Raw genomic sequence first — 13,334 nt, 5'->3', positions numbered from 1 at the left:
ATATGCAGTATTGGCAGTGCATTTTATTACTGTGGTGTAAGGAACGTAATGTATAAGAAGGAGCCATTACTCACTGTTGCTACTAATGTGGTATTTCTGCAGGTTTACGATATTTTGAACTCTGCAGAACTTGTCTGCTTGATGAGATACATCTCAGTACCCTCTCCTTTTGGAGCAGATTGCATGGTTGCTACAAATCCAAGTTGTAAGAAGACAGGAATCTGGATAGGTAGCGGAAACCTAGAAGCAGCACAGATCTCATTTATTGATTTAAATTCAGATGGACACAGGTGTCAGGTAAGTGTAAAAGCTGGTGTTTAATACAAATGCTTCAATCCTGGTAGATGCAGTATATAATAAACTTCATGCCTTAATTAGTAGAATCTCAAAGGGCAGTTAATTCAGCATGTATAAATACTTGCATGCCATAGAAAGGTTTGTTTTGTTTTGCATTTTGTAATGGAGATTTCTTTTACATCTCAGATCTATCAGTCTCATAATAGCTTTCAATTACATACTCAATGGGTAAAGGAACAATAATTGTTACCATAGCTGTTACAGTTTTCAATGTTAGCCTAGCAACAGCAAGTCCTATCTTTTAAACCTCTTTATGTGTCAATAAGTGCTATAATCCCACGGGCATATAAAACATTAAATAAAAATATATGGAACCCTGACTAATAATAATAATAATAATAATAATAATAATAATAATAATAATGCAGGAGAGCCTAGTATTCAGGTGGTAAACTTTTCGAGCTGCTGGGACTTGGCCAATGGAAACTGTGCAGGGCTTTCTTGGTCCTCAGAGGAGATGGCAGTCTATCAGCCTTCATAGATAAAGGTACTTCCTCTAAAGGCTGCGTGTAAAATCTGATGTTTTGTAGGCTTACTCGAGATGGGACCAGTGAGTGGTTTCATTTCCTCCTTTGAGCTGCTACTCCTTGGACCTTCAAGAATCCAGGTTCATTACTACTATGTGTAGAGGAAGGGCAGCAGGGAACTGGTCTTTGCTCCTTAATGTACTGCTGCTTACGAAAGTGTAACATTCAGAGAAAGGGAAAGTGCACCCGACCAGCTGTCCTTAGAGAAAAAGAAGCATTTACATGTTCCATAGCCCCATGGCAGCTACTAATTTTGGAAAGATAAAGTAGTCGGATGGATCTATTTCTAGAATTCAAGGGAATTGGTAAAATAAAAAGATAATAATAAGACTAATATGCATTTATGTAATTGTGTCCAGATGTTTACTATATATATTGTTCCTCACCAGGAAATTGCAGACAACAGAGTATTGTGTATGGCCTTGGTAGCTCTTTCTGCAGAGAAGGAGAACTGGATTATAGCAGGAACTCATTCTGGTTGTTTGTGGGTCTTTCACGCAGAAGAGGAGAAGCCCAGGCACCAACTTCAGAAGATGTCGGATTCTGTCACATGTCTTTACTGCTACTCTTATGCAAAGCAAAAGTACGGTTGTATCTAAGTATAGATGAAATTTCATAATAGATTTATAGTTAGAAAAGTACAAAACAAAGGTCCACCCAGAAATAATTTTACATACCTGTGCATCTCATACCTACATATTCAAATAGCTTAAATGGGTGTTGTGAGAATTATTATCACCTTTGTGCAGGTGTCTAATTGCAATATTACTTGAAGGGTAGACTTTTTAAAAATGAAATTGAATGCTTTTGATTTGTGCTTCCAGTCATAATACTGCACATGTATATTGGTGCATCTCACTAAAAATCATGCTTGTGTAATGGTTCATTTAGTATCCAGTGAACGGTTATTTCTATAAGAATCATGCAGTGGTTTAGTAAGACATATATAATCAGTTTATTTCAATGATATACTTGCAAAATTCCCTGTTTCATTTCAGCAAACAGAACTATTTTTGTGCTGGTACAGCTGATGGACAGCTAGCGGTTTTTAAAGACACAGCAGTACAGGTACATCTGCGACACTATCTTCCAGTAATTATGTAGCAATGAAACACATACCTAGTTTTTGATGCACTTCCCCCTTTTCATTTGTGTTGAAAGGTTAGAGGTCTTTCTAAAACCCTTTAACAGCAGATGTTATTGAAATATCACTGAATAGGGAAGCCACATAAAGGCCCCTTTCACACATTATGTAAGCCATAACTTGAAACAAATTATGGGTTACCACAAATGAGCAGTGTGCTGGTGCACAATGAATAAATCATGGCCAACCTGCTCCTCTCTTTGCTTATAAATATAGTAAACTGTACAAACAGCTCAGGACTTACGATTAATTTTAATCAAAATCCATTTTATAAACAATGTTAAATTCATTTATAGCATTACAGAAGAATTGTGGATCATACGCAATGAGTTTCATTCCTTCACTAGTCATGTTTCCCTCTTCAACAATTGTGTCTCCTCATATTTTCTCATTTTCTGTAATGCTTATGAATGCATCTTGGTTTATATTTAAGTGGTTTATGCTTAGATCTTTTAGATTCTGCATATCATATAAATGGTATCCCAGTATTTTTTTAATGTAATTATTTTTAGGTTTCAAACAGATTTTATATATATATAGTTTTAATTTTATCAGTGTTTAATTGTTTTTAATGATTGTTTCCCCTATATTTTTAGCAGTTCTTAATTTTATTTGTAAGCTAATTTGAGTATCGCCAGGGAAAAGGGCAGGGTATTTTGTTGTTGTTGTTGTTGTTGTTGTTGTTGTTGTTGTTGTTGTTGTTAGTATTGAATGACCATGCAACAACAACATTTAAAGTTATGTATATCAGCAGGGACTGGTGTTTTATTCATGCCTGGAGATTTTTCTCACCGATATTTTTTGCTATATTTCTAGTGCAAAGATGCTGCACCTTTGAAGATTTTACAACTTGGAAACCGCAGCACCCCACTTATGTGCTTAAGAGAATCTGTTTATTCATGTGAAAAAAATACAATCTGGGGAGGCTGTGGAACAAAGATTATATCATTTTCTAATGACTTCTGCGTCCAAAAAATCATTGAGACAAAAACAAGCCAAATGTAAGTTCATTTGTTTTAATTTTCACTACATGCCTTTGTCTCTTTTGGTTGTGTTCTTTAAAATACATCATTTATTCTTTAAGTATCTTGCTTATCTTTTTGCCTGGTACTTCTCTTTACAGTTACCCTATCTGCATCTTTTTGGTGGAATGAGGAGAATAAGATTCTCCTCGCCCAACCATGAGAAACCTTATTTGGCCTTATCACTTGTAAAATATAAATTGTGTGATAAAGTTCACCAAACAGTTTACAGTTCATATGACTGAGGGTCAGGGAGTCCCAAGTACTTTCACACTTGCATAAACGTTGCACACCTTTGTCAGATGTATTTTTCCATTTATTTCTATTATGCTGATCCATGTGTATTTCTTATAAACGCCCTGGAATACATTTTTGTGCGAACTCCCACTGATTTTTCCTTGTGAACTTTGGATGCCCAGAAGCTGGACTGAACAAATCCATGGATGTCATGGAGGTAGTCTTAAGTGATATCAATTGGCAATAAATCAAGCCCTCATTGAGCATATATAAACGTTTGCACATTATCTGCACGTATCTACATCAGAGTTGGTCATGTGATGCCCTCCAGATGTTGTTGAACTCTTAACTCTCATTGGCCCCAGCCAGCATTTTCAATGTGCAAGGATTATAGGAGTTGCATACCCTTCAGCTTACAGATACTAGGCTGGATATAGAACCGTGGTTCCCAACGTGGGGCACACACCCCACAGCAGGGCAATTTGATTTTTAAGGGGGGCAATTTAAGAATGCGTTTGTGATGGGATGAAGAGCTGCTTGTGTGTAAACTGCAAGTCCCTCAGAGTTTGAACAGGTTCTCAAACCTCTGCCTGTGACGGAGCCCCTCCAGCATGGCTGCGTCAATCGCTAGCAGAATCCGAAAGTGGCTGCTTTCGGAAACGTTTCCAACATAAAAGCTCCTTAACGGAAACACGTCTTCTGGACTCTCTGCGTGACAGTTTCCGGCGAGGAACGGGTGTCCCTATAGGAGGTCCTGAGACCTCCCCACTGTTTTCGCTGGAAGCATCTCTGAGCCATTCCTCCGACTCTCCTTCCCTTGACGTTCCTGTTCGCCCCCTACTGGTTCCCTCTTCAGGTGTCAAGTCTCTCTCTACCTCAGAGAGCCTTGGCACCTCCTGTCCTGCCGATGGCAGTTCCCTGACATCCACCTCCCCTCCAGGGCCCCCTTCACCCCCTCCCGTCTCCTCCCCTACGGGTTGGGAGGAGGTAAAACCCCGGAAAGAACCTTCCTCATCGTCTGAAGTTTCGAACACCTTTCTCCACTTGTTGTGGTTCCTAGTCTCTCGGTACTCCTCGTCATCTGAGTCCGTTCCTTCTTCCAACTCCGACTCCGCGAATCCTTCCAGTTCCTCTTCCTCGTCTGTGGTGCCGAAATACTCCCTTCTAAACCTTGCTACCGGCTGTGGTTTCCGCGGGAATCTTTGGTGGAACGTTTCTGTTAACACCTCGTCATTGACCTCCTCTGCAGTCACCCAGGTGTTTTCTGACTCCGGTTCCCCTTCCCACGCCACTAAATACTCCACCTGATTGCCCTTCCACCTGGAATCAAGGATTTCCGCTACATGGTTACTGCTTTCCCTCTCTTCCAAGACCGGTCCCCTGGTGTGCTCCCCTTCACCTCCCCCCTTGTACGGTGACAGTAACGACCTGTGGAACACTGGGTGCAATTTCATGTGGCTGGGTAACCGGAGTTTGAAAGCCACTGGGTTGACCTGCTGAATGACCTCAAAGGGTCCCAATCTCTTGGGTCTTAATTTTTTACAACCCCCTTTGAACGGCAACCCTTGGGTGGACAGCCACACCTGATTCCCCACCCTTATTGTTTCACCTTCCCTTCTGTGCTTGTCTGCCTGCTTCTTATATTGTGCCTTGGCCCTTTCTAAGTTGAGCTGAAGCTGACGATGGATCGCTTCCATCTCTTCTACAAAATGTTCGGCCGCTGGGACGCTCCATCTCTCGCCTCCCTCCCCTGGGAATGCCCTGGGGTGACACCCGTAATTGGCCAAAAAGGGGCTCATTCCTGTGGACACATGCTCCGCATTGTTGTAGGCAAATTCTGCCAGCGCCAGCTTTTCGACCCAATCATTCTCTCTGTCATTGACATAACACCTCAGATATTGTTGGAGGATGCCATTTGCTCTTTCCGCCTGCCCGTTGGTTTCAGGGTGCCGGGCAGTCGAAAAATTGACTTCCACGTGCAGCAAGCTCATGAGCTTCCTCCAGAACCTGGAAGTAAATTGTTTGCCGCGGTCTGAGATCACCCTCAAGGGGGCGCCGTGCAGCCGGAAGATGTGTTCTACAAACAACTTCGCTGTTTCTTCCGCTGTGACTGCATGTGAACATGCTACAAAGTGGCACATCTTAGTTAACAGGTCCACTACTACCATAATGGCCGTTTTCCCCTTGGATTTGGGCAGATCCGTCATAAAATCTATCGATACCGCCTCCCAAGGCCGTTCTGGCGTGGGTAATGGTTCTAATAACCCTGCCGGCGCCCTTCTTTCTCCCTTGGCCCTCTGGCATTGGTCACACCCTCTTACATACTCCTTTACATCTTCCCTCACCTTGGGCCACCAAAATTCCCTGGTGACCATCCACATGGTCTTGTGTTGTCCAAAATGTCCCGCCGTGGGACTATCATGCAACTGCTTGAGTACCCTCCCTCTCAATTCACCTTCTGGTATATACAGTGCCCCTTTGTAATACAATGCCCCGTTTCTTTCCTCAAAACCCTCCGGGCTCTCACCCTCTCCCCTGAGACCTCTGAGCTTATTTTGGGCATATTCGTCATTTTCTGTTTCCTCCACCAGTTCTCGTCTCCCCACCAGCGCCGCCCCACACACCCAGCGGTCCTCAGGAATGACATGTCTTTCTTCGATTGCCCCCTCCCCCTCCAAATACTCTGGTTTGCGTGAGAGAGCGTCCGCCCTGACGTTTTCCGGGCCTGGTACATAACAAATCTCGAAGTGGAATTTGGAAAATTCCTGTGCCCATCTCACTTGTCGTTGGTTGAGTACTCGAGCTGTTCTCCAATACTCCAAATTCTTGTGGTCGGTGCACACTTGCACCTTGTGTTGTGCCCCAATCAATAAATGTCTCCACCTCCGGAACGCTTCGTGAATGGCGAGTAGTTCCCTGTCATACACCGTGTAGTTCCGCTCGGACTTATTCAGCTTCCTCGAGAAAAAGGCACACGGTCTCCACTCCGCCGTATTTCTTCCCGGCTGAAGAAGTACCGCCCCTACCGCTCTGTCTGACGCGTCTGTTTCCACTCTCATGGGCTTCTGTAGGTCCACATGCAGAAGTTGTTCTTCCGAGGCAAAGGCCCTTTTCAGCTCTTCAAAAGCTTGCTCTGCCTCCGCCGTCCAAACAAATTTCTTCTTGCTACTGAGACAGTCGGTGATGGGCGTCGTCAAGTGTGCAAAGTTCTTAATGAACTTCCGATAAAAGTTCCCAAACCCCAGGAATCTTTGCACATCCTTCTTGGTCTTCGGTGTCTTCCATTCCAGCACCGCCTGCACCTTGCCTGGATCCATGGCCAATCCTTTGTCTGACAAGCGGTACCCCAGGAATTCCACCTCCTTGGCATGAAACTGGCACTTCTCCAGTTTCACCCACAGCTGATTGGCTTGCAGCCGGCCCAACACTTCTCTCACGTCTCTCACATGCTGCTCTTCATCTTCGGAATACACCAACACGTCATCCAAAAAGGCCACACAATTCTTGTAAAGTAACGGTCCCAAGACGTGGTTGATAAAACTTTGAAAGCATGCGGAGCCGGCTTGGAGACCGAAGGGCATTACGAGGTATTCAAATGCTCCCAAAGGGGTGAACATGGTGGTCTTCCATTCATCCCCTTTCCTTATGCGTATCAGATTGTACGCCCCCCGCAGGTCCAGTTTTGTAAAAATCTTGCCCTTCCTCACCCTGGTCAGAATGTCATCAATTCGGGGCATAGGAAAAGCCAGGGGTTCCGACATGGCATTTAGGGCCCTGAAGTCAACTACAAGCCTCGGCTTATCTGTGTTTTTTTTGTCCACAAAAAACACTGGGCTGCCCCCCACCGCTCGGGACTCTCTGATGAAACCTCGCTTCAGGTTTTTGTCAATGAACTCCCTCAGCTCCTGCATCTCCCTGTCTGACATGGCGTACAGCTTGCCCACTGGGAGTTGAGCCCCAGGGAGTAGGTTGATTTGACAGTCAAAGGGTCTATGCGGCGGCAGTTTGTCCGCTTCCCTTTCGCTAAATACGTTGCTCAGATCTGCATATTGCGGAGGCACCTCCCCTTTATTCATTACCTCCATCCCAGCTAGGGTGAGACTGGCTCCCCCTGGATCCTTCCCCTGCTTGCAGTGTTCTAGGCAATGCGCTGACCCAAAGGAGACCACCCTCTGATGCCAGCCCACTAAAGGATCGTGCAGTGCCAGCCAGCTCATCCCCAAAATGATGGGAGCTCCTCCCAAGGTGGCCACATTAAACGCTATCCTCTCGGTGTGCCTTGCCACCCTCATTATCATGGGGACTGTCTGTTGGTTCACTTCTCCTCCCAACAACTCTCTGCCGTCAATCGTGGTCACCTGCAGGGGTTTACTTAAGGGGAGGGTTTGTATTTGGTGCTCAGCTGTGAACTCCTTACTCATGAAATTACAGGAGCTGCCTGAGTCCAGAAGGGCCTTGATCTGTAGGGGGTGTCCGTTTGGCAGCTCTAGCAACACCTCTATCACTAGAGCAGGTCTGGGAGGTTCTGGTGAGGGCACTTTCACTGCTTTGGAGCCTGGCTGCTGTGCCCCGACGGCAGCCAGGCGTTGGCTTTTACTTGCTCCTTGCTTTCCTCCTCCTCTCCCCCAACAGCTCCTGCCATGCCTTGCCATTCCTTTCTCCGTGGGCAGACTCTGGCAAAGTGTCCTGGCTGTTGGCAGAGATAACATTTCTTGGCGCTCTTTCCCTCCTTCTTCCGCCCTTCACCGATGTTTGAAACTGCGCGCGCCCGCGCTGTTCCCACTTCCATCGGCTCTGCCGGTGGGAAAGGCTGCTCTGGAATGTCTGGAATGCGGAGCTCCCTCCAACGTTCTCCTTTCCCCTCCCGCTTCTCCAAAGCCCTCGCTTCCTGGCGCGCTCCTATGGCCAGCGCGGATTTAGTCAGCTGGTCCATAGACTCCGCTCTGGGGGTCCGGGAAAGTTCATCTTTTAAGGACGAAGAGAGTCCTTCCTCGAAAAGCATCTGAATGGGCTCCGCAGACAGGTCCCACCCCAATCTATGAATCAACATAGTGAACTCAGTCCAGTACTCACGGACAGTCCGGTTCCCCTGTTTGCAAGCCATTAACTGCCTTCGCACCCCTCCCTGCTCAATGTCGCTGGCAAACATCAGGTCCATGGCACGGAAAAACTTCCTTGTGTCCTTTAGGATCTCATTATTTGCTGCCATCAAGGGTCTAACCCAGTCCTTCGCCCCTGATTCGAGATGGCTAATTACAAAAGCCACTCGCGATTCCTCATCAGGGAAGTCATCAAATTGCAGATTGAGAGCGTATTGCATCTCTGTCCTAAAGGCATGATAATTCCTGGGGTCCCCCCCAAATTTCTGCACCAATCCTGGCATCTTTCTGGTGAGCGGGGTGGCTTTCTCCTTCCCCCTCTCTGCATCCTGAGCCCTCCTCTCTTCCAGCCTCGCCGTCTGCAAGGCAAGCTGGATTTCCAGCGTCCTGTACCTCTCCTCCAGACTTGGACCTCCTCCAGCTGCCCCTGCTTCTCCGGTTCCTGCTGGTTCGCTCATGATGCCTCTCCCTGGCACAAGCTAGCTGTCGATGACTTTCGGATTGCTGTGATGGGATGAAGAGCTGCTTGTGTGTAAACTGCAAGTCCCTCAGAGTTTGAACAGGTTCTCAAACCTCTGCCTGTGACGGAGCCCCTCCAGCATGGCTGCGTCATTCGCTAGCAGAATCCGAAAGTGGCTGCTTTCGGAAACGTTTCCAACATAAAAGCTCCTTAACGGAAACACGTCTTCTGGACTCTCTGCGTGACAGTTTCCGCCGAGGAACGGGTGTTCCTATAGGAGGTCCTGAGACCTCCCCACTGTTTTCGCTGGAAGCATCTCTGAGCCATTCCTCCGACTCTCCTTCCCTTGACGTTCCTGTTCGCCCCCTACTGGTTCCCTCTTCAGGTGTCAAGTCTCTCTCTACCTCAGAGAGCCTTGGCACCTCCTGTCCTGCCGATGGCAGTTCCCTGACAGCGTTATTAACAGTTAATGTCCTTCTATGCTTCCTCCACGTGAATAGGAGTTCACTTTTTGAATAGTAATAATTATATGTCACGGGGGCATCAGGGTTTTAGAGATGCTTAGGTTTGGCATGGCCAATAAAAGGTTGAGAACCACTGGTATAGAACATGAAATACACCACAACAGAACAATGAAATTCAGAGCAAAGTCAGCTCAAAAAGCAGAGGAAGCTAAACAACCATCAGCTAAACCAACAACTATGGGGGGGGGGGTTAATTTGGCACTAGAGTGATGACAATATTGATGGCAGTCAGACTTGTGGGAGGAGGGCATTCCACAGTCGAAGGCTCTTAGTTTGGACACGCATTAAATTCAAACATGTAGCCACTGAGGATAACTCAGTACCCAGAGATTTCTGTGTAGGAGCAGAAAGTACTTACTTGTGTGAGCTGGTGCTGGGAAGGGAAGTATCCTCTCCCACTGTGGCACACATTTTTTTGAAGGGTACCTCAACGCCTAGGAGCAGATTTTCAGGGGAGGTGAACAGCTCTGGATGTGGAACTTCTGCAGGTAGGCCTTTGGATCTAGGTCATTGCAGGGATGGGGGGAGTCCACCAAACTTTTCAGAGGTGTCTATTGTAAACTTCCCATCTTTGCAAACACATGTTATATGTTCTGTACCATCATATATCATTCTGATCTTTCTTTTCTGCCCCTCAGATTATGCCACAGGGCTCACAGTGATGCCAATATCATTTCCATAGCAGTAGACAAATCCATCTACTTGGCAAAGAAAAATAGCTATTTTGTGGAAGTTTGGGATAAAAAGACAGAGAAGCTTTGTGAACTAATCGACTGCATGCATTTTCTAAAGTGAGTATTTTGTGTACAGCTGTCACAAGAGAAGTCAGGGATATCATGGGTGGTTAAGCTGATTTTAGAAATGTGTTCCACAAGCGAAGCTTTAATACTAAAAAAAAAATAAAAAGGCTTCCAGATGACCTGTTTGTCCTGGTTATACAGTGTGGTAGTTATCTGATACATTCCTATGCTTTTCCCCATCATTTTTCTTACTGTAATATATTTGCCCATTTAAAGTGGATTTGTAGCTCAAGAGTGCAGTAGAGATTTTGCTATGTATTACAATGCACAAACTTTTCTTGTAGGTTTATTATGAAGGCACACTTTATTGCAAGAAGCACATATGTTGGCAACTACTCAAACTGGGCAGTTGTTCTCACAGGCAGGAAGTGACCAGAGATTGCTAGGCATCTGCTTTTAGTATTCTAAATGATAGTGCAAAGAGAGAATAGGAAGCTGGTGTAGCTTAAAGCATTTCTGTCCTTCTTTCCGTTAAACAAATGGCCGCTTAATGAGATGCTTATGTGAAAATATACGGGAAACGAAAGGAAAGGCATGACCCATTGCAGCGTTAACATACAATGGTATCATATTGTTTTAGGGAGGAGGTGCCAAACCTGAATAAAGAATCAAAACAAGAAGTTGCTATTTTGGGAAGAGTGAAGAGCATCTGCCTGCAGAAGAATACAGCCCTTTGGATTGGCACAGGGGGAGGACATATCTTACTGCTTGACCTCTCAACTCGTCGGCCCATAAGAATAATAAGGGATTTCTGTGATTCTGTTAGATTCATGATGACAGCCCAGTTAGGTAAGTGAAGGCTTCACAGGAAATCATCATAGTCCCAGGAATGAAATGTATTTATGTATGGCTTATCCTTTGCTTCCTTCAAGGAACCGAGCACACATGTTTACCATTTTCGTTTTTACTTTACACGCATATGTGTTCAGTTTTTAACATCTGATCCATGGACATTTTGAACCATTTCGAAAGTACAGTGGTACCTCGGGTTAAGTACTTAATTCGTTCTGGAGGTCCGTACTTAACCTGAAACTGTTCTTAACCTGAAGCACCACTTTAGCTAATGGGGCCTCCTGCTGCCGCCGCGCCGCCAGAGCACGATTGCTGTTCTCATCCTGAAGCAAAGTTCTTAACCTGAAGCACTGTTTCTGGGTTAGCGGAGTCTGTAACCTGAAGTGTATGTAACCCAAGGTACCACTGTACTGCAGCAAATCTACCCTCATATATCTTTTTCACTAACCTCCATTATTAAAATTAATGTGTGTTAGTTCAGCAAGACCACTTTGCTTGTGGGAAACGCATCTGCAGTCTCCAGTTCCCAAGTTAGATATTAATAAAGATCTTTTTCATTGCTCTACCCACATGATTCTTACAGTGTCATCCTATACATGTCTATTAGAAAGTAAGTATTGTTTTCAGTGGAACTTACTCCCGGGTAAGTGTTTCGACTCAAAACAAAAGGTCTGAACATTAACTGCAGTTGGTAAGGCTTACTGTGGCTTGCTGCATGAGCTAAAAGTCGAGCTCCGAAGTCTCCTCCTCTTGGTTGTAAAAACTTGAGTATGGAATTTAGAGCAATAGTACTATTTGTCATAATTCTACAATACGTCCTGTAGTTTATTTTTGCCCTCTGCACTTTCTTGATTGTTTATTTTCTTGGCAGCCTTCCTCAAGTGCAGCCTTAAATTATAATACTTTGGCAAAGTACAGGGCCTGAATCTAAAGAAGCCTCAGTTTGCTTCTACTTACACAAAGAAACTTTCCTGCTTTCCTCCAAAAGCCCCTGTCAAAGGTTTGGGGGTGGCATTAGAGACTACAGTCAAAGGGATAGGACAATCCCTGCCGCTGCTGCCAATGCACACATTGAGGTACTTTCCATTTGCACACAGAGAGTGGGGCTGGATCCAAACCGATGTAATTTTAATACTGAAACTGTTTCGTTACTAATTAAAGTTTAACTTTGGATACTGGATTATATCTTACTTTTGTTTGTTTGGTAAAAGGGAGCCTGAAGAATGTAGTTCTGGTGTTGGGCTACTGCCATAAAGGTGAAAGCAAAGACAGCGAATACGCCACAGGTAAGGATTAGTGCCTTCTGTATTAAACATTTTAAAGGGAATCTGTACAGCTTTTGTGAGATCATGCCATGATAATATTTTCACCGCTGTTTATTCACTCTTCTGCTCCTGCTGACTCTTGGCAAGTTTATGTTACACGGCGTCAGTCAAACACAACAGAATGCGATAATACACAATAGAAAGCCCCACATAGTCTTTCCGGGTACCATTTCCGTCTACCCAAAGTTTTAATATGCCACATAGCATGCTGATTAACTAGGAGTGCAGACCTTTGCAGACTTATTTACAGGTAAGTGTGTAGGATTGCAGTTTACTGCTTAACTTGTTGACTAAAGCATTCTGATGGATAGCTATTGTTAGGTCCACCAGTCAAAGACCAAGGTCCAGTTCAGATGTAATGGGAAACCTTGGTTTTCTGTTGTGAAGCACAATTGTGCAGGGCTCTTCATACATGTTTCATTGCTCTTCAGTGAATCAAAAAAGGGGATCTAAAGCTCTCACTTCTGCTTTGAAACTTATCTCTGTTCTTGATTATTTCCAAATTCAGGCTTTGTTTATAAAAGGCACAGAACAGGAGACTCTGGTTTTCCATTATGTTTGAATCAGGCGTAAATAACCACATACAGTATAAAGTGCCCTTGTGAGGCTGTAGGTCCATCCAGCCCAGAACTCGGCAAATTCCTTCACAGAATAACCTGATACGCACCTCTTGGACTAGCGCAGACCAGAACTTGGCTTTGCCCTTGTCTGAATATTGTGATGCAGTTCATGTAAGCATGCAAGATGCTCATTTAAATAATTGCTTTGAGAAGATTTTAATTTAAATGTTCACAAATTAATGCAAAAATCAAATGGAATTGTGGGTAAAAGCACGCAAAAGTGATTCAGGCCATAAATGCAGAGTTGTCCATTACTGCTGCCAGGCCTCAGGAGGCAGAGGTCTTTCCTACCTTCTGCATGCAACCACGTAAAAGGCTGGATCTGCCTGGTTAAAAGTCAGGACTTTTCTCATGTGAGGCAACCATGATTAGTATTTCACTTACAGATACCATAGAACTCTGAGATCAGGAATCCCACTCACGTGTG

General features: G+C 44.7%; 1 protein-coding gene across 2 annotated transcripts in view; it reads left to right on the top strand.

Moving 5' to 3' along the window:
* Window positions 1-13,334, top strand: part of LRRK2 (leucine rich repeat kinase 2) — an 82,154-nt gene that overhangs the window by 63,379 nt on the left and 5,441 nt on the right. For both annotated transcript variants that reach the window (XM_083399214.1, XM_083399215.1), the window contains 7 exons: window positions 103-297; window positions 1,274-1,467; window positions 1,883-1,952; window positions 2,845-3,029; window positions 10,009-10,161; window positions 10,751-10,959; window positions 12,174-12,248. In XM_083399214.1, the coding sequence (XP_083255340.1) occupies window positions 103-297; window positions 1,274-1,467; window positions 1,883-1,952; window positions 2,845-3,029; window positions 10,009-10,161; window positions 10,751-10,959; window positions 12,174-12,248 (1,081 nt within the window). The remainder of the gene's footprint in view (window positions 1-102; window positions 298-1,273; window positions 1,468-1,882; window positions 1,953-2,844; window positions 3,030-10,008; window positions 10,162-10,750; window positions 10,960-12,173; window positions 12,249-13,334) is intronic.

Source organism: Podarcis tiliguerta (genome assembly GCF_965153285.1).
Source record: "Podarcis tiliguerta genome assembly, chromosome: 10".
NCBI lineage: Eukaryota > Metazoa > Chordata > Lepidosauria > Squamata > Lacertidae > Podarcis > Podarcis tiliguerta.
Note: the sequence above shows the minus strand (reverse complement) of the source record. Positions and strands in the feature narration are given on the sequence as shown.